This window comes from Choloepus didactylus, chromosome 8 (genome assembly GCF_015220235.1).
Source record: "Choloepus didactylus isolate mChoDid1 chromosome 8, mChoDid1.pri, whole genome shotgun sequence".
NCBI classification, from domain to species: domain Eukaryota; kingdom Metazoa; phylum Chordata; class Mammalia; order Pilosa; family Megalonychidae; genus Choloepus; species Choloepus didactylus.
The window spans coordinates 101633484-101655072 of NC_051314.1; the positions used below are offsets into that span (position 1 = coordinate 101633484).

A 21589-nucleotide genomic window follows, 5' to 3' on the forward strand; every position below is an offset into this window, starting at 1 on the left:
GGTATATTTTGATTTTAAATAATTTGCTTTCGAAATGCCTTGTGTACCCATTTCCAAAAAAAGTTTTCCTAAAATATTTAAATTAAAAAACATGTTTAAAGAAGAAAACCCTACCTTTTATTTCTTGATTCAGTTAAGAATAATGGACTTGTTTGGCTAAGTAATTGAATTTTTAAAAACTGTGTGTTTTTAATCTTGAAGAGAACTGAGAATTCGAAAGGAGAATGGAAGAATACCCACAGCAAGTGGGTGGGTTTGGGGTGAAGGAAAAATAAGCCAGGTGTATTGGTCTTTAAATGTCCAGTAGAAGATGTTAAAATGTATAATATTCTCTTCCCATGGTGGTGTTTTCCATAAACAAAGCAAGAAAATAGCCCAAGATGCCAGTTGCTATTACTTGAAGAATGTCTGTTTTCTATGAGACTGAACATGTTCCCATTGATAGTAAATAAGGAGCCAAGCTGCTAGGGAATTGGCTGTTTAAAACCCTGAACCTTTCAGTCTGGGTCCAGTCAGAAGACAGAGAAACCACACAGTAATTTAAACAGAGGCACTTAATATAAAGAATGTAAGGCTATGATAGGAGAATAACTATAAAGATATAAAGAAAGCTCTACCCACAGTGGGTAGAAGATCTGAATGTGCATTGCCCGTGTTCAGAGGGCCATGGGAAGTCGGTCACTGGGCTCTGTCACTGAAGGACTGCTCGGTCTGGGCATATGGCTGGAGCAGTGTGCCATCATATGTCCTCACACCTCCACACTGCTGACCAACAACGTAGCAGAAGCAAGAATGAGCAAAAACAGAACCAGGAAGGGAAGCCCCTCCTCCTGTGGTGTCTCTCCAGTGCCCTCTACTGGCAAAGTGTAGCATTTTGCTCCCCAAAAAGAAAAAGAGTACAGTCCATTATTGTAGAGCAAGCACTGAATGAATTTAGACCTGAGAGGCAATAAATGGATAGCTGACACAGGATTTGACTGCTTAAAACCCTAAGCTGCTCTAGCTTATAACAGAGGAAGGAAGAAAGCAAACTCTGATGTTTAAGAACTTGTCTGGCACTCACAACTAGACCTCAGTGTTATTACAGACTGATCTGTTGCTTACAAGTAAGCTGTATTGTTCTGTTGGACATACACAGTCTCACAAGAATATCCACTTCAAGCAGGGTCACTGTGCAACCCACAAAATACCAAAAATCCCCTTCGTTGTTAAATGAGTGGTTGCTACTTCCTTAACCAGTTACAGCTTTATCCTCACTTTAATTTGCTTTCCCTAGAGATCAGCTTTTTGAAGATACCTCACTTTCTGGTAACACCCAATCCAAAGCAGGTCTCACTTTCTTAGACCCTCCCCCAAATTATCCACCCAAAGCCCAAATCCTATAATAGGTTCTTTCTAAATCCTCTTACTAAACATCCATGATTGCCCGACAAAATCATGAGATATCATTTCACAACCATTAGAATGGCTGCTATTGAAAAAAATGAAAAATAACAAGTGTTGAAGAGGATACAGAGAAATAGGAATACCCTTTCATTGCTAGTGGCAATGTCTAATGGTATAGCCGCTCTAGAAGATAGTCTGGTGGTTCCTCAGAAAGATACGTATAGAACTACTGTATGACCTGGCAATTCCACTGCTAGGTATATACCCAGAAGAACTGAAAGCCTGGACTTGAACAGATATTTGCACACCGAAGTTCATAGCAGCGTTATTCACAGTTGCCAAAAGATGGAATCAACCCAGTGTCCATCAGCCGATGAATGGATAAATAAAATGTGGTATATACCTACAGTAGGGTATTATTCAGCCATAAAAAGGAATGAAGTCATGATACATGCAACAATATGGATGAACCTCGAAGACATCATGTTACGTGAAATAAGCCAGACCCAAAAGGACAAATATTGAATGATCTCACCGATTTGAAACAACAGGAGTAAGCAAACTCTTAGAGCCAGAATCTAGAATATAGGGTACTGTGGGGCAGAGTGGGAATAGGAAATGGGAAGTTAAGATTTAAAATGTACAGAGTTCCTATTGGAATGAAGAAATATTTTGGTAATGGATGGTAGTGATGGTAACACAACATTGTAAATGCAAGTAACAGTTCTGAAATGTATGTCTGAATATGAACAAAAGGGGAAATGTTAGATTATATATATGGTAACAATAAAATTTAAAAAAAATCCATGGAACTACAGTACACAGCCCTAAGTTAAACTATGGACTTTAGTTAATAGTACAGTTGTACAAATGTGCTATCATCAGTTGTAACAAATGATCCACACCAATGCAGGGTGTTGGTGGTGGGGTGGTGTGTGGGAATCCTATAGTTTATGCATGATTGTTTTATAAACCCACAACTTCTCTAATAAAAAAAAATCCATGCTTGCTCAAGGTGTGTGTTCTCCTTCACTACAATGAGTAATAAACTCAACTAGTTCAACTGGATAGTGTTACTAGTATTATTTTGACTGAACGGCATTAGCAGAACAAATGATTAATAACTATTTCTTAGTCAAGTACTTCTCATTCCTTCTTTTCCTTAAAAAAATTATTCCTAAGTAAGGTATTCACAAGTCAGGGACAGGAAAGGGGTTGGAGGAAGAATATCCCCCAGTTTAAATCATTTAAAGACTATTAAGTAGTTTTTTTTCTCCCATTGAATGTTTTAAGGAACAGTTCTTTTTAAAAACCTCGATTTTAGGTTTTTTTAAAAAGAAGCTAGCTGAGTTAGAAATATTGACTTTTTAAAAGAAGAGATTGTATTAGAAAACTAATCTTTAATTGACAGTGCCAGGCAAAAACCCTAATAGTTTGTTTATGTAACTATTTTTGCAACAATAAAATTCTGTAAAAACCCACAATAAAACTAATAGCAATAAAATATTAGCAAATATATATAAAAAAAGGACAAGTTAATTTTGTTATAGCACACTTACATAGGACATATACTGCACATTTTGAATACAAGTCAAATCACAAAATATTGAAATGAAATGAGTATGAGGTCATGTTTTTTTCCCCTCTTAATTTTCAATGAGCTCTTTTCTCCTCAGACTTCGGTAGTGACCTGTGGAATACAACTCCTTTGTGGGACAACACTGCGTTTTCATTTTCTTGTCACTTCTCTAAAGCTATGGAAGCTTTCCCTATTCTGAAGGGCCTTAGGAACCCTGCATTATATTTTTCTTTTAAAATCTTTACAATTTTAATATGGAGAGGATAAAATGATAAATGTGGTTTTTGTTTCTAAACAGTTCTAATTGCTGTGAGGTTTACTTATGCATAGATAGGCTAAATCACTTGTTAATACTCTGTGTGATGAACAATAAATATGACTTGGTAAATGAGTATTTGGATTTTCCTTATAATTAACCTGGGTATGCACATAATAAACTGAATATTTGCATATCCCAGGAAGTATGGCTTTTGAGTGAGCAGGTTTCTTGTCGTGAGTAATTACCATTTTCTCCTATTGAAAAAAGAGTGGTTCTTCATCTCATGTGGACAAAATATAAGCAAGTCTAGTTAAACTGGGTATCCAGCAAAATTATGTATTTGTAATGCACTAATTCATTTATTTATTCAAAACTATTTTTCAACACCTCTTATATGCCAGAAACTGTGCTAAGTGCTGAGGTTACAAAAGTAAAAAAGACCCTAATCCTTGGCTGAAATGAGTGGCCTCAGAACAGAATCTAAGGATCTTTCTCTGGATTTGGCCTTGTTATAGTTAGTTATCTGCATGCCTTCCTAGTCATGCATTTTGTGTGTGTGTGTGTTTTGTTAGGACTCGTTTGCATATTAAGAGGAGAAAAGTATAACCCTTGACAGCATCAAGATATTACCTTCCATTATAAATTTTGATCAGGCTCTTGATATTCTCTCCTTTTATCAAGCATTAATTAAGCACTAGCCATAGGCTAGGCTCTGTGCTTTTTGGGGCAAAATTGGATAAAATGGATACCAGTCTGCCCTTCTGAAGCCCACAGTAGAGAAGAGACAGGACCTTGAGGCAAGTGCCATGATGGAGTCCTGTGATAGTACAGAGCTGTCGTTAATTTTGTCCAGGACATGATTTCTGAACCTGGGGTCCATCTGACAGGCACCAGGAATTTCAGGTCAGCTCCCACTCCCAGCCCAGCTGCTTCTGTAGGCTTCAACTGATCCTGTATGTTTGTGTCCATCCAGCATAGTTGGGTCAACTGTTTGTGCCCATATGGTTGATCCCTATCCCTCAGACCACCTGGTGTTTATTTTTCAGAATTATTCCTGTGATCAGATTTTCACCTAAAATAAGTGTCATTTACAAATTATAAAGTGACTCAAGAAAACTTTTTAAATGGAAAGCATTCTGTTCATGCTTGGTCAAGCCAAGTGTGACCATGAATTCATATATGTGTTTGATTTCTTGTGCCCACAAAATGAAGACTAAAGACAATGTAATCAGTGTTCTTTGAGTTGATGCAAACTAGGTGGCATCTGATCAGTTTCCATAACCTTTTTGTTAAAGACTCCCTCCAATGTCTTTCTCCCCCAGATCTTACTGTATTTGTGCACAGTGAATTCTGTGAAAGGATTATTACTGATTCATAATCCCTTATCTTCAATTCTTAAATCCAAAAAATTCTGAAAACCAAACATTCTTTTTCTAACTCATTTTATCAGAAATCTGACTTGAACCAGAGACCCTATTTATATTTTTTGGTTATCCACCTTGGTGGGACTACTCATATGTTTTGCTGCAGAGATATTAATGTATTTCATTACAGGTTGGTGCCCTAGATATTTCATAATATATAGTATATTTACATATATTTAAATTAATAATTTAAAAATAAATTAAAATTAAAAATTCCAAAATTAAAAAAAATCCAAATTCTGAAACAACTTCCTTCTGAGGATTTAAATAGGGATTATGGACATATTTGTATAAAGCATCCATGGCAGAGTGGTTTTAGAGAGCACTTTAATACTGAGGTCAGTTTTTAGTTTTGATAAGTGAGTTCATATAAATAAAACCTAACAAAAACCTGGCCTTTAATTTTCTGGTATGACTTTCACTTTGTCCCTAGATGTGATAGTTCTGTTTTGGGGGGGTTAAATAAAGGAAGTGTGACTATAAATTCATGTATCTGTTTGATTTCTTATGCCTACAAATGAAGACTAAGGAAAATATAATCAGTGTAACTATAAGCTGTAGCCATGATCATACATAAAAGGGAAAAAAAGCATCTGAATTGAGGGACTGTATAGGTATATATGTATTTAGAAAGTGATCAGTGGGAGTGGGGATGGGTTGTTTTGGGGTGTTCTTTTATTTATTTATTTATTTATTTATTTATTTATTTATTTATTTTTGAGTAATGAAAATGTTAAAAATTGAATGTGGTGATGAATGCACAACTATATGATCCTGTGAACAATTGATTGTACACTTTGGATGATAGTATGTGCATGTATCTCAATAAAATTGCAAGGTAAAAAAAGTGATCAGTAGCAATATACTACATCTTATACATTTTTGAATGGGAGAAGTACCAAGAGCAATTTTATTAGTTCTTGATTCCTCCAAATTTTAAGGGGGTGTGAGTTCACATTACCAGTGATTCTAAGAAGCAGAGTTTGATGATGTTTCCCACTTACTTCACACCCCATTCAAACGAAACCATGTATCTCTTTCAATTACGGTGGGATAGAAGTGACCTGATCTCTGCATGATCATAAAGAACATATTATTTATCAATACAGGAATTTTTCTGGAAATTGATATGTTTGAGCTTTATGCAATGATTTTTGTTTTTACTTGGAATCTTCCCCTCCGTTCTTCCTTGTTCTGTGCAGATTATCAGCGCCTGATGACTGTGGCAGAAGGCATCACTACACTTTTGTTCCCGTTTCAGTGGCAGCATGTTTATGTGCCCATCCTCCCTGCTTCTCTGCTACATTTTCTTGATGCTCCTGTCCCTTACTTAATGGGTCTTCAGTCAAAAGAAGGAACTGACCGTTCCAAACTAGAACTTCCTCAAGAGGTAAAACTTAAAATGAATGATGAAGCATTTGCTGTTTTTTTATTTATTTCAAGGTTACTTTTTTTAAGCTGTGCTTTTTTCCAATTTGTGTCTCATCAACTATCCTGAATGTCCCAAATATATTTAGGATAGAGTCTGAGCCATGGAATGCAGGTCCTGACTCCTGATGATGAGTAATGCATGGTTTAAAATGGGACAGTGGCAAGTTTTCACAAGTACAAATTTGTGAAAGGGAGTACTAGTAGCATTATTTCATTGCTTTATTATTCTAATAATATTTCATTTATTTTCCCTACTCATGTTATAAATTCTGTTTTTAAACAATCCAGCCCAAATTTTAACATCCTGTAAAACTGCTGTATTAATTAAGGTGAATCTGACTTATCATGTGAGGAGTAATTTCTTTCAACAAGCCTGGGATGATGGAAATATTGAATACTTTAATATTCCCTGTTTTCAGACCTAAAGCCTACTCTCAACCTATGTTCTAAATATCAACTTGGCTAGAATAAAAATTCTAACTGCTGGCTAATATGGCATCATAAGGTTACTATGCTTTCTGTGTATTGTATTTTCAAATATTGCTTAAGAGAAAAATAAAAAGAATTCTTGAAAACATTTTTAATCTAAATTTTAGCTGTTCTTAATGGTATTCAGAATTGAAATATAAAGCCTTTCCAATGAAATACTGATGAGTGTGCCACAGCCTATTAAAAAATATAAAATGGTTAATTACATTACATGATTAGCTAATTAATTAACACCTTTCTTAGTAAAATATCTCATGCTGTGCTTCATTTTTATTTGTTCTTATTTCCCGTAGAGATTCTAATTTTAATAAGTGAATTTAAAATAACACACTAAGCCATGGCCATGTGAATATTATACCTACTAATGATTCTTGTAATCATCCATTGCTTACTTTTATTCTAATAAATATTTTACTACCAATATTAGTGTTTTTGTTAAGGAAGAAATAGCTTTTTTCAGGCCATATAAAATACATGCACAAGCTATCTTACTTTTCTTGGGCTTACACATGTGATCTGCTCTTTTCTCTCCTTTGAACTCTCTTGTTTTATCTTTCTTTAAATTAGTCTGAGTATCTTGTTGGTTCCAAGAAGTAAATCCTTTGAATTTTCAAAGGGAAAAATAGACTAACAAAATCCATTTTGTTTTGAAGACTTAAACATTGTCATATTTTCCTTTCTTGTGTATGTGGTCTAATTTATATGTTGATCAAATGATATTTTACAAGACAGTCTGCTTTAAGTTTAAAAATATTGTCTTTCCTTTTTTTGCATGAGTGATAATTGTTGAGAATTTCTTAAACACCACATTGATATATCCATAGTAGGGAAACCTTTCTGCCTCTAGGTCTGTGTGCATCCTCTGACTCTAAAGCTATACAAGTCTTAAAAAATTGTAAATGCAGTATAATTTGTACTTGCAGTAATGTCTTTTATTTTCTAATTTTTCATTCATGAAATCAACACTATTTAATAAATAGATACTCATCTACTCATAGATTACATAAATGAGATATTTGAATCAGCTGTGAAAATAGTTCTTCTGTGTAGAAGCTATTAATTAGTACATCATTGTTTTAGAAGAAAAAGCTTAACAATATATCACCTAACTCTGGTATCATTTACAGTGAAATGAAATCATCTATGTCATGTATAATTTGGGAAGGGACATGGATATAAAAAGAACAATTTTAAGAAGTGCCTTAAATACACTCACTAGGGATACTTCCCTCCCCCTTTCCCTGAAAACTCTAAAATAAAATAATGGTCAAAAATAGAAACAACCCTTAGAATAGTTGTAAAAATGACAGCTTTAGAAAAGGTTATTTTAAGAAGATATGATTTTAGTTAGCTAACTCATGTAACTACATAGACTTACAATTAACTACCCATTCACTTTCCTCATGATTCCCTAGGCTTGGGTGGTCATTTGTTTTATTGTTTTGGGGGTTTGGGGTGGGGAGAGTCAGGATGGGAGGATATAGCATTGAGAGTTAATTGTGTAGAGTGGTACCTCCCTTTCTACCATTCTTAATCATCTTTACAGTAAGTATTGGGCAGGGAATCAAGAGAAAAACTGAGACAGAGCTGTTTTTGATGCTTTCTTCCTCTCATATCTTGTCTTGAGATTCTGAAGGAATATCTTAAATGTTCTCCTCTGGTTTACTGTATCAGTCACGATTTTCCAGCAATATAGAACCAATAGGATGTCTCGGGGCATGGGGCTTATTTTGAAATTGGCCCGTGCGATTGTGGGATTGACAAGTCTGAAATCTGAAGGACATGTTTGCAGGATGGAAACTTAGGCAAGAGTTGATGTTGCAGTTCAAAGTCTGAAATATGTAGGGCAGGCCAGCAGGCTAAAAATTTAGGCATGAGTTGATGTCATAGTCTCGAGGCAGAATTTCTTCTTTTTGGGTAACCTCAGTTTTTGCTTTTAAGGCCTTCAACTGATGGGATGAGGCCCACCCACATTATCAAGGTGCTGCCCTTTATGTAAAGTCAACTGGTTGTAGATGTTAATCTTATCTACAAAATACTCACACTGCAACATCTAGACTAGTGTTCACCCAGGCACCTGGCCACCATAGCCTAACCAGGTTGACATGTAAAATGAACCATCACATTTACTCTCACACTGGCTTAACGATAGCCACTGAGAAACTGGATCCTTTACTGAGCGTGGAGAGAGGAAGCTGTCTTAGCCTCAGATTCCTGGCTACCTTGTCCCCTTCTTCCTCCTCTCTGCATTTGTGGGGCTCCCCAAAATGACTGTCTCTGAGCTTTTATTAATTCATTCACCATACAGTTGACTCATGTACTACTTGTTGAGTCAGATACAATAGGAGGTCCTAGCCTTCTAAAAAGTTCTTACAAATGTTAGTAATACGGGTTAAAAAAAAAAAGTAAGAGTATGAATGAACTAAGAATATACAGCAGAAATCAGAATGCCTTTAGGGTAGAGGCATAGGAAGGCTTCACGGAGATAATTAAACCACAAGCCCCTGTTCCCTTACTTTTGAGGAAGCTTTTGTTGTTTTTATTTGGAAGTAATTACATTTTATGAATGCTTGTGGGCAGTGTTGATCAGTAAAATATTTGAAATATTTATTCTCAAAAGAATGTAAAATTGAGATGTCAAATATATTTTTCATTGTGATGTAATTTTTTAATTTAATTTAAAGTGAGAGGGCAATTTATCAGAATGCCTTAGTATATGAAGTTCTTGTTTGTTATAAAGAAGGGGCTTTTTGGTTTTCTTCAATAAATTTTCATAATAAAAATTCATATTTCCTGTATCTACTTTGGGATATTGAGACCCCCAACATGGTGCCCTCTAAGTAGACCTCGTAGGGTATAAGAGGCTCTTATGGGGACACGAAGATGCCAGTAGCTGTGGTGCTGGAACATCCACCTTGAGATACACTTTCAGCTCAGCAGTGATTACATGATCATAACATGTTTTAGTTTTTCAGAAAATGTATCATGTTCTTAGGAGGAGGCAAGGGATAGAAAAGGATAAGAGAAAGGCAATAATGAAGGAGAAAGTGCATAATTTTAGTGGTGGGGGCTGCTGGTTACTCATTTATATTAGCAGTTTAGTGAATTTTTTCCTTCCATTTTTAAAGATACCAATTATCCATTTTCCATCTGAATAGTGGTGACCTACTTTCTCTTCTTAAGCCTTTCAATTTATATTGCTTTCTAGAGACACATATATAAAGATGTGGATTTAAAGAAAGCTCTTATAGGTAACACTGCTGTCTTCAACAAAATATGACTATTTCAGTTTTTTATTTAAGGAAAACCACAGACATTAGAGATGAGGAAAAAGGGGTGGGGGGGAATCCCTTAAGCCACCAGGCCATTTAAGGATGCATATCTAGAGCGAGTGTCAGGAAGTCACCCAATTTCTTAGGCCTTGATTTCCTCATCTGCAATATTAAAGAGTTGGATCCCAACGTTACTCAGGCTCTAAGAATCATTTATTACCTGTTTTGGAATCAGGGAAATCTTGAGAAGTTTTTTGGTTAGTTTAATTTGAAACTCTTCTATACTTCTTGTTCATCAGCATCTAGCATGAAAAGCAGGGATTAAAGGGGAGACAAAGACCCAGCTGTGCTCTCCCCCTTTCCACCTTATCTTGCCATTCAGGATCAGAAGGATGGTATGAATTCTCTCCTTGCGCACTTGGGGGAAGGGGGGTGGAAGCACCCCCATGTTCAGCCATTTTATGTGATGGGCTGCACCGTTTCTCCCCCATCTAACAGCACAGTATGTACAACTGTGTGACGATACTGTGAACCAGTGATTGTATACATCAGATGGTTTGTATGGTATGTGAATATATCTCAATAAAACCACATTTAAGAGAGGCGGGGCAAGATGGCAGACTGGTGAGCTGTATGTTTTAGTTACTCCTCCAGGAAAGTAGGTAGAAAGCCAGGAACTGCGTGGACTGGACACCACAGAGCAATCTGACTTTGGGCATAATTCATACAACACTCATGAAAACGTGGAACTGCTGAGATCAGCGAAATCTAAGTTTTTGCGGCCAGGGGACCCGCGCCCCTCCCTGCCAGGCTCAGTCCCGGGGGAGGAGGGGCTGTCAGCTCCGGGAAGGAGAAGGGAGAACTGCAGTGGCTGCCCTTATCGGAAACTCATTCTACTGATTCAAACTCCAACCATAGATAGACTGAGACCAGACACCAGAGAATCTGAGAGCAGCCCGCCCAGCAGAGAGGAGACAGGCATAGAAAAAAAACAACACGAAAAACTCCAAAATAAAAGCGGAGGATTTTTGGAGTTCTGGTGAACATAGAAAGGGGAAGGGCCCTGAGGCGCATATGCAAATCCCGAAGAAAAGCTGATCTCTCTGCCCTGTGGACCTTTCCTTAATGGCCCTGGTTGCTTTGTCTCTTAGCATTTCAATAACCCATTAGATCTCTGAGGAGGGCCCGTTTTTTTTTTTTTTTTTTTTTTTTTTTTAATCCTTTTTCTTTTTCTAAAACAATTACTCTAAGAAGCCCAATACAGAAAGCTTCAAAGACTTGCTATTTGGGCAGGTCAAGTCAAGAGCAGAACTAGGAGAGCTCTGAGACAAAACGCAATAATCCAGTGGCTGAGAAAATTCACTAAACACCACAACTTCCCAAGAAAAGGGGGGTGTCCGCTCACAGCCGTCATCCTGGTGGACAGGAAACACTCCTGCCCATCGCCAGCCCCATAGCCCAGAACTGCCCCAGACAACCCAGTGTGACGGAAGTGCTTCAAATAACAGGCACACACCACAAAACTGGGTGTGGACATTAGCCTTCCCTGCAACCTCAGCTGATTGCCCCAGAGTTGGGAAGGTAGAGCAGTGTGAATTAACAAAGCCCCATTCAGCCATCATTTCAGCAGACTGGGAGCCTCCCTACACAGCCCAGCAGCCCAGAACTGCCCTGGGGGGACGGCACTCACCTGTGACATAGCACAGTCATCCCTCAACAGAGGACCCGGGGTGGACAGCCTGGAAGAGGGGCCCACTTGCAAGTCTCAGGAGCCATACGCCAATACCAAGGACTTGTGGGTCAGTGGCAGAGACAAACTGTGGCAGGACTGAACTGAAGGATTAGACTATTGCAGCAGCTTTAAAACTCTAGGATCACCAGGGAGATTTGATTGTTAGAGCCACCCTCCCCCTCCCTGACTGCCCAGAAACACGCCCCATATACAGGGCAGGCAACACCAACTACACATGCAAGCTTGGTACACCAATTGGACCCCACAAGACTCACTCCCCCACTCACCAAAAAGGCTAAGCAGGGGAGAACTGGCTTGTGGAGAACAGGTGGCTCGTGGACGCCACCTGCTGGTTAGTTAGAGAAAGTGTACTCCACGAAGCTGTAGATCTGATAAATTAGAGATAAGGACTTCAATTGGTCTACAAATCCTAAAAGAACCCTATCAAGTTCAGCAAATGCCACGAGGCCAAAAACAACAGAAAATTATAAAGCATATGAAAAAACCAGACGATATGGATAACCCAAGCCCAAGCACCCAAATCAAAAGACCAGAAGAGACACAGCACCTAGAGCAGCTACTCAAAGAACTAAAGATGAACAATGAGACCATAGTACGGGAGATAAAGGAAATCAAGAAGACCCTAGAAGAGCATAAAGAAGACATTGCAAGACTAAATAAAAAAATGGATGATCTTATGGAAATTAAAGAAACTGTTGACCAAATTAAAAAGATTCTGGACACTCATAGTACAAGACTAGAGGAAGTTGAACAACGAATCAGTGACCTGGAAGATGACAGAATGGAAAATGAAAGCATAAAAGAAAGAATGGGGAAAAAAATTGAAAAAATTGAAATGGACCTCAGGGATATGATAGATAATATGAAACGTCCAAATATAAGACTCATTGGTGTCCCAGAAGGGGAAGAAAAGGGTAAAGGTCTAGGAAGAGTATTCAAAGAAATTGTTGGGGAAAACTTCCCAAATCTTCTAAACAACATAAATACACAAATCATAAATGCTCAGCGAACTCCAAATAGAATAAATCCAAATAAACCCACTCCAAGACATATACTGATCACACTATCAAACACAGAAGAGAAGGAGCAAGTTCTGAAAGCAGCAAGAGAAAAGCAATTCACCACATACAAAGGAAACAGCATAAGACTAAGTAGTGACTACTCAGCAGCCACCATGGAGGCAAGAAGGCAGTGGCACGATATATTTAAAATTCTGAGTGAGAAAAATTTCCAGCCACGAATACTATATCCAGCAAAGCTCTCCTTCAAATTTGAGGGAGAGCTTAAATTTTTCACAGACAAACAAATGCTGAGAGAATTTACTAACAAGAGACCTGCCCTACTGGAGATACTAAAGGGAGCCCTACAGACAGAGAAACAAAGAAAGGACAGAGAGACTTGGAGAAAGGTTCAGTACTAAAGAGATTCGGTATGGGTACAATAAAGGATATTAATAGACAGAGGGGAAAAATATGACAAACATAAACCAAAGGATAAGATGGCTGATTCAAGAAACGCCTTCACGGTTATAACGTTGAATGTAAATGGATTAAACTCCCCAATTAAAAGATACAGATTCGCAGAATGGATCAAAAAAAATGAACCATCAATATGTTGCATACAAGAGACTCATCTTAGACACAGGGACACAAAGAAACTGAAAGTGAAAGGATGGAAAAAAATATTTCATGCAAGCTACAGCCAAAAGAAAGCAGGTGTAGCAATATTAATCTCAGATAAAATAGACTTCAAATGCAGGGATGTTTTGAGAGACAAAGAAGGCCACTACGTACTAATAAAAGGGGCAATTCAGCAAGAAGAAATAACAATCGTAAATGTCTATGCACCCAACCAAGGTGCCACAAAATACATGAGAGAAACACAGGCAAAACTAAAGGAAGCAATTGATGTTTCCACAATAATTGTGGGAGACTTCAACACATCACTCTCTCCTATAGATAGATCAACCAGACAGAAGACCAATAAGGAAATTGAAAACCTAAACAATCTGATAAATGAATTAGATTTAACAGACATATACAGGACATTACATCCCAAATCACCAGGATACACATACTTTTCTAGTGCTCATGGAACTTTCTCCAGAATAGATCATATGCTGGGACATAAAACAAGCCTCAGTAAATTTAAAAAGATTGAAATTATTCAAAGCACATTCTCTGACCACAATGGAATACAACTAGAAGTCAATAACCATCAGAGACTTAGAAAATTCACAAATACCTGGAGGTTAAACAACACACTCCTAAACAATCAGTGGGTTAAAGAAGAAATAGCAAGAGAAATTGCTAAATATATAGAATGAAAATGAGAACACAACATACCAAAACCTATGGGATGCAGCAAAAGCAGTGCTAAGGGGGAAATTTATAGCACTAAACGCATATATTAAAAAGGAAGAGAGAGCCAAAATCAAAGAACTAACGGATCAACTGAAGAAGCTAGAAAATGAACAGCAAACCAATCCTAAACCAAGTAGAAGAAAAGAAATAACAAGGATTACAGCAGAAATAAATGACATAGAGAACAAAAAAACAATAGAGAGGATAAATATCACCAAAAGTTGGTTCTTTGAGAAGATCAACAAGATTGACAAGCCCCTAGCTAGACTGACAAAATCAAAAAGAGAGAAGACCCATATAAACAAAATAATGAATGAAAAAGGTGACATAGCTGCAGATCCTGAAGAAATTAAAAAAATTATAAGAGGATACTATGAACAACTGTATGGCAACAAACTGGATAATGTAGAGGAAATGGACAATTTCCTGGAAACATATGAACAACCTAGACTGACCAGAGAAGAAATAGAAGACCTCAACCAACCCATCACAAGCAAAGAGATCCAATCAGTCATCAAAAATCTTCCCACAAATAAATGCCCAGGGCCAGATGGCTTCACAGGGGAATTCTACCAAACTTTCCGGAAAGAACTGACACCAATCTTACTCAAACTCTTTCAAAACATTGAAGAAAATGGAACACTACCTAACTCATTTTATGAAGCTAACATCAATCTAATACCAAAACCAGGCAAAGATGTTACAAAAAAGGAAAACTACCGGCCAATCTCCCTAATGAATATAGATGCAAAAATCCTCAACAAAATACTTGCAAATCGAATCCAAAGACACATTAAAAAAATCATACACCATGACCAAGTGGGGTTCATTCCAGGCATGCAAGGATGGTTCAACATAAGAAAATCAATCAATGTATTACAACACATTAACAAGTCAAAAGGGAAAAATCAATTGATCATCTCAATAGATGCTGAAAAAGCATTTGACAAAATCCAACATCCCTTTTTGATAAAAACACTTCAAAAGGTAGGAATTGAAGGAAACTTCCTCAACATGATAAAGAGCATATATGAAAAACCCACAGCCAGCATAGTACTCAATGGAGAGAGACTGAAAGCCTTCCCTCTAAGATCAGGAACAAGACAAGGATGCCCGCTATCACCACTGTTATTCAACATTGTGCTGGAAGTGCTAGCCAGGGCAATCCGGCAAGACAAAGAAATAAAAGGCATCCAAATTGGAAAAGAAGAAGTAAAACTGTCATTGTTTGCAGATGATATGATCTTATATCTAGAAAACCCTGAGAAATCGACGATACAGCTACTAGAGCTAATAAACAAATTTAGCAAAGTAGCGGGATACAAGGTTAATGCACATAAGTCAGTAATGTTTCTATATGCTAGAAATGAACAAACTGAAGAGACACTCAAGAAAAAGATACCATTTTCAATAGCAACTAAAAAAATCAAGTACCTAGGAATAAACTTAACCAAAGATGTAAAAGACCTATACAAAGAAAACTACATAACTCTACTAAAAGAAATAGAAGGGGACCTTAAAAGATGGAAAAATATTCCATGTTCATGGATAGGAAGACTAAATGTCACTAAGATGTCAATTCTACCCAAACTCATCTACAGATTCAATGCAATCCCAATCAAAATTCCAACAACCTACTTTGCAGACTTGGAAAAGCTAGTTATCAAACTTATTTGGAAAGGGAAGATGCCTCGAATTGCTAAAGACACTCTAAAAAAGAAAAACGAAGTGGGAGGACTTACACTCCCTGACTTTGAAGCTTATTATAAAGCCACAGTTACCAAAACAGCATGGTACTGGCACAAAGATAGACATATAGATCAATGGAATCGAATTGAGAATTCGGAGATAGACCCTCAGATCTATGGCCGACTGATCTTTGATAAGGCCCCCAAAGTCACTGAACTGAGTCATAATGGTCTTTTCAACAAATGGGGCTAGGAGAGTTGGATATCCATATCCAAAAGAATGAAAGAGGACCCCTACCTCATCCCCTACACAAAAATTAACTCAAAATGGACCAAAGATCTCAATATAAAAGAAAGTACCATAAAACTCCTAGAAGATAATGTAGGAAAACATCTTCAAGACCTTGTATTAGGCGGCCACTTCCTAGACTTTATACCCAAAGCACAAGCAACAAAATGGAAAATAGATAAATGGGAACTCCTCAAGCTTAGAAGTTTCTGCACCTCAAAGGAATTTCTCAAAAAGGTAAAGAGGCAGCCAACTCAATGGGAAAAAATTTTTGGAAACCATGTATCTGACAAAAGACTGATATCTTGCATATATAAAGAAATCCTACAACTCAATGACAATAGTACAGTCGGCCCAATTATAAAATGGGCAAAAGATATGAAAAGACAGTTCTCTGAAGAGGAAATACAAATGGCCAAGAAACACATGAAAAAATGTTCAGCTTCACTAGGTATTAGAGAGATGCAAATTAAGACCACAATGAGATACCATCTAACACCGGTTAGAATGGCTGCCATTAAACAAACAGGAAACTACAAATGCTGGAGGGGATGTGGAGAAATTGGAACTCTTATTCACTGTTGGTGGGACTGTATAATGGTTCAGCCACTCTGGAAGTCAGTCTGGCAGTTCCTTAGAAAACTAGATATAGAGCTACCATTCGATCCAGCGATTGCACTTCTCGGTATATACCCGGAAGATCGGAAAGCAGTGACACGAACAGATATCTGCACACCAATGTTCATAGCAGCATTATTCACAATTGCCAAGAGATGGAAACAACCCAAATGTCCTTCAACAGATGAGTGGATAAATAAAATGTGGTATATACACACGATGGAATACTACACGGCAGTAAGAAGGAACGATCTCGTGAAACATATGACAACATGGATGAACCTTGAAAACATAATGCTAAGCGAAATAAGCCAGGCACAAAAAGGGAAATATTATATGCTACCACTAATGTGAACTTTGAAAAATATAAAACAAATGGCTTATAATGTAGAATGTAGGGGAACTAGCAGTAGAGAGCAATTAAGGAAGGAGGAACAATAATCCAAGAAGAACAGATAAGCTATTTAACGTTCTGGGGATGCCCAGGAATGACTATGGTCTGTTTATTTCTGATGGATATAGTAGGAGCAAGTTCACAGAAATGTTGCTATATTAGGTAACTTTCTTGGGGTAAAGTAGGAACATGTTGGAAGTTAAGCAGTTATCTTATGTTAGTTGTCTTTTTCTTACTCCCTTGTTATGGTCTCTTTAAAATGTTCTTTTATTGTATGTTTGTTTTCTTTTTAACTTTTTTTTCATACAGTTGATTTAAAAAAGAAGGGAAAGTAAAAAAAAAAAAAAAAAAAAACAAGGAAAAAAAAAAAGATGCAGTGCCCCCTTGAGGAGCCTGTGGAGAATGCAGGGGTATTCGCCTACCCCACCTCCATGGTTGCTAACATGACCACAGACATAGGGGACTGGTGGTTTGACGGGTTGAGCCCTCTACCACAGGTTTTACCCTTGGGAAGACGGTTGCTGCAAAGGAGAGGCTAGGCCTCCCTATGGTTGTGCCTAAGAGCCTCCTCCCGAATGCCTCTTTGTTGCTCAGATGTGGCCCTCTCTCTCTAGCTAAGCCAACTTGAAAGGTGAAATCACTGCCGTCCCCCCTACGTGGGATCAGACACCCAGGGGAGTGAATCTCCCTGGCAACGTGGAATATGACTCCCGGGGAGGAATGTAGACCTGGCATCGTGGGACGGAGAACATCTTCTTGACCAAAAGGGGGATGTGAAAGGAAATGAAATAAGCTTCAGTGGCAGAGAGAATCCAAAAGGAGCCGAGAGGTCACTCTGGTGGGCACTCTTACGCACACTTTAGACAACCCTTTTTAGGTTCTAAAGAATTGGGGTAGCTGGTGGTGGATACCTGAAACTATCAAACTACAACCCAGAACCCATGAATCTCGAAGACAGTTGTATAAAAATGTAGCTTATGAGGGGTGACAAAGGGATTGGGAAAGCCATAAGGACCACACTCCACTTCGTCTAGTTTATGGATGGATGAGTAGAAAAATAGGGGAAGGAAACAGACAAAGGTACCCAGTGTTCTTTTTTACTTCAATTGCTCTTTTTCACTCTAATTATTATTCTTGTTATTCTTGTGTGTGTGCTAATGAAGGTGTCAGGGATTGATTTGGGTGATGAATGTACAACTATGTAATGGTACTGTGAACAATTGAAAGTACGATTTGTTTTGTATGACTGCATGCTATATGAATATATCTCAATAAAATGAAGATTAAAAAAAAAAAAAAAAAAAAAAAGACATAATGCTGAGCAAAATAAGCCAGGCACAAAAAGAGCGATATTGTATGTTACCACTAATGTGAATTCTGTGAAAAATGTACAATGTTTTATACTGTAGAATGTAGGGGACCTAGAGATACCAATTAGTGGAGGGGGAATGATAATCTAACAAGAACAGATAAACTATGGAGGGTAATCTCAATGTTATGGGAATGCTCAGGAATGATTATGGTTTGTAAACTTTCTTGGATATAGTAAGATCATGTTGGAAGCAATAGAGTTATTTTAGGTTTTTTTTTCTCTTATTCCTTTGTTTTCTTAGGGGTTGTTAATTTTCTTGGGGTATGGTAGGAACATGTTGGAAGCAATGTAGTTATTTTAGATTATTTGTTTTTCTTACTCCTCTGTTTGGACATGGTTTATTAATTTTCTTGGGGTATGGTAGGAACATATTGGAAGCAAAGTAATTATTTTAGGTTATTTGTTTTCCTTAATCCATTGCTTTGTTTGAAATGTTGTGGGGTTTTTTTGGTTGTTGTTTGCCTGTTTGTTTTTAATTTTTTGATAAACAAAGTTAAAAAATTGAAAAAAAATCAGTAGAAAAATGGGAGTAAAAACTAAATGACAAATAGGGTGGGATGGGGGGATGGTTTGGGTATTCTCTTTTCACTTTTATTTTTTATTCTTATTCTGATTCTTTCTGATGTAAGGAAAATGTTCAGAAATAGATTGTGGTGATGAACGCATAACTATATGATCATACTGTGAACAGTTGATTGCATACTATGGATGACTGTATGGTTTGTGAATATATTTCAATAAAACTGAATTAAAAAAAAAAAAAACCACATTTAAAAAAAATCGTAACAGCATTGTCTTTTCCTTTGACTAACAACCTTCTTTTACTTAGGAGGGTATGGGTAGTAAAGGTTAAAATGCTGTCTGAAAGACTCCTACAATGAAGTACCTGAGGGGTAGTCCTAACTTTATACAGGTACTTGGCCCCTTGAATTTTCCATATACTACTTGACAAATATTTAAGCATCTTTTTATTCCACCATGCCTCTGAATCAAAGTTGAGAATATAAGCAAACTCAAAAGAAATTTCTCTGTTTTCTGCCACATCTTTTCCTCAACCCAAAAATATCTTTTGAGTCAACTCTTAATTATTCAGTGGTTAATTATTTGTAGTTATCTAAGCACTTCCTTCTACCACCTTTCTCTGCCTCTTGCTGTTTGTCTAATGACTTCTGAAATGGTTTTGCTGACCAGGAGGTTGAAGTTAATTTTGGATAAAGTGAAAATTTGTAGATTATCTGTGAATTGGATTCATCTTTGCCAATTTCATCCCATTTTTTAGTACTAAATTTTAGCAGTTATTGTCAATTCTAAATTACGGAAGGTATTAGGGCACTGAAATGTCATAGAAAGTTCAGGCTTATCCAGCAAGTATTTTACCTGGTGGCTTCTATTTGTAAGGTATTATGAGTCTTTATTCATTTAGGAATGCCTAATGGATGTCAAATATTGAGAATTATGTCCAGATTATAATAAATTGCTGAGACCCAGAGAAGATTATTATATGCTATATAGTATTAAAAATGCTAAAAAAAACTTATGTAAGGAAAAATATTTTTAAAGAAGATTCATTTTTTAAAAATAAAATATTCTGAACCTTGAGATAGTTAACATAAAAGACAGCATAATCTATACTTTTGTTTATAATAGTTGGCAAGAATATTATAGAACATAAAATTTCTTTATTTTAAAGCCTTCAAATTTCTTTTATCTCTTTCAGGCTAATTTGTGTTTCGTGGATATTGACAACCATTTTATTGAGTTGCCTGAAGAATTTCCACAGTTCCCAAATAAGCTAGATTTTATCCAGGAACTCTCTGAAGTTCTTCTTCAATTTGGGATCCCTCCTGAGGGCAGCCTGCATTGCAGTGACAATGCCACCAAACTGAAGAATCTGGTTCTGAAAGACTTGGTCAATGACAAAAAGAATGGCAATGTCTCCACTAATAACATCAGCATGTATGAATTGTTGAAGGGCAATGAAACCATAGCCCGCCTCCAGGCTCTGGCCAAGAGGACCGGTGTAACTGTGGAAAAAATGGACCTCTCTGCCTCTCTGGGTGAAAAAGAAAAGGATATGAAAGTGCAATGTGAAGAGGCAGAACTAAGGGACTACAAGCTCAACGTACAGCTCCGAGAGGTCTTTGCTAACCGCTTTACACAGATGTTTGCAGATTATGAAGCTTTTGTGATTCAGACTGCCCAGGATATGGAATCCTGGCTCACCAACCGGGAACAGATGCAGAACTTTGACAAAGTAAAAAGATCTGTGGTTTTACTTTTTAATTCATTCTTAGTGGGCTATCTTATTAATTTTCTTAACTTTTTAAAACCACGTTTCTCCTTTCCTCCTTCCCATTAAGAATTTTTCTTTTATCAGTATATTGCACTAGATAAAATAATTTCACAAGAAGACAAATCAGCCCATTCATTCAGCTGGTCATTGAACTGTGTATTGTTGCCTTTAATATCATTTTTAAAATTTTGTTTACTTCAAAGATGCTTGAATTATGGAAACACTCAAATTTTACAGGTTTTTCAAATCTGTTAACACTATCTGACCTTGTAATGGTTTTATTTACTCTTATATTATGATCAAGTCTCTAGTTAAATGAGGATAATTCCTTTTCTAATAAGTCCTTATATTTTGTCTTCAACCTATAATGAAGTTACAACCTGTCCATGTAAAGGTAACCAACACTTTAGATTCAGAATCCAAATTTTGAACTCATTCTAGGATCAAAAGAGAGAATGAATGAATAAATTAGGTTTTATGACTGTAAATCTCAAGTTCTTCCCCATAGTTTTAGGTGAAGGAAGACATGATACCAGCTTTCAATTGCCTTGCTAAAGCTGAAGCTTCTAAGATTCACTATAGAGTATTTTTCTATCAGGTCGGATTTTCTTGACATATCCCCCCAGATTTGTTTTTTAGGTGAAAGCACTTAGGGATGTGCATTAACTCTTTCAGGTCACCAGGGTACAGTTCGTCCCCTGCCGCTGTGATTGCCTATGCATGATATTGCTGTTAGAACGAGTTATGGTTTTTGGCTAAATGGTATCTTTCCCTCATGAAAGACCTCCCAAAGGGTCTAGTACACTCCAGGAGTCTAATTTACAGTCTTGGAACATCTGTCAAATAAGTATTACCTAAAAATTTGTGTAAAGGTGGATAATGTAGAAGGCTTTTTTCATTTTATCAGCTATTTTCTCAGGTGGAGGATATATAGCCCTTTGAGCAATTAAGTTCTGATGCATTTTATATTGGAGAAAAC

The 21589-nt window shown here is 37.0% G+C and overlaps 1 protein-coding gene across 4 annotated transcripts in view; it reads left to right on the plus strand.

Moving 5' to 3' along the window:
• DENND5B (DENN domain containing 5B) overlaps positions 1-21589 on the plus strand; it is a 260804-nt gene that overhangs the window by 141532 nt on the left and 97683 nt on the right. For all 4 annotated transcript variants that reach the window (XM_037846452.1, XM_037846449.1, XM_037846450.1 and 1 more), the window contains 2 exons: positions 5851-6038; positions 20035-20571. In XM_037846452.1, coding sequence (XP_037702380.1) covers positions 5851-6038; positions 20035-20571 — 725 coding nt within the window. The remainder of the gene's footprint in view (positions 1-5850; positions 6039-20034; positions 20572-21589) is intronic.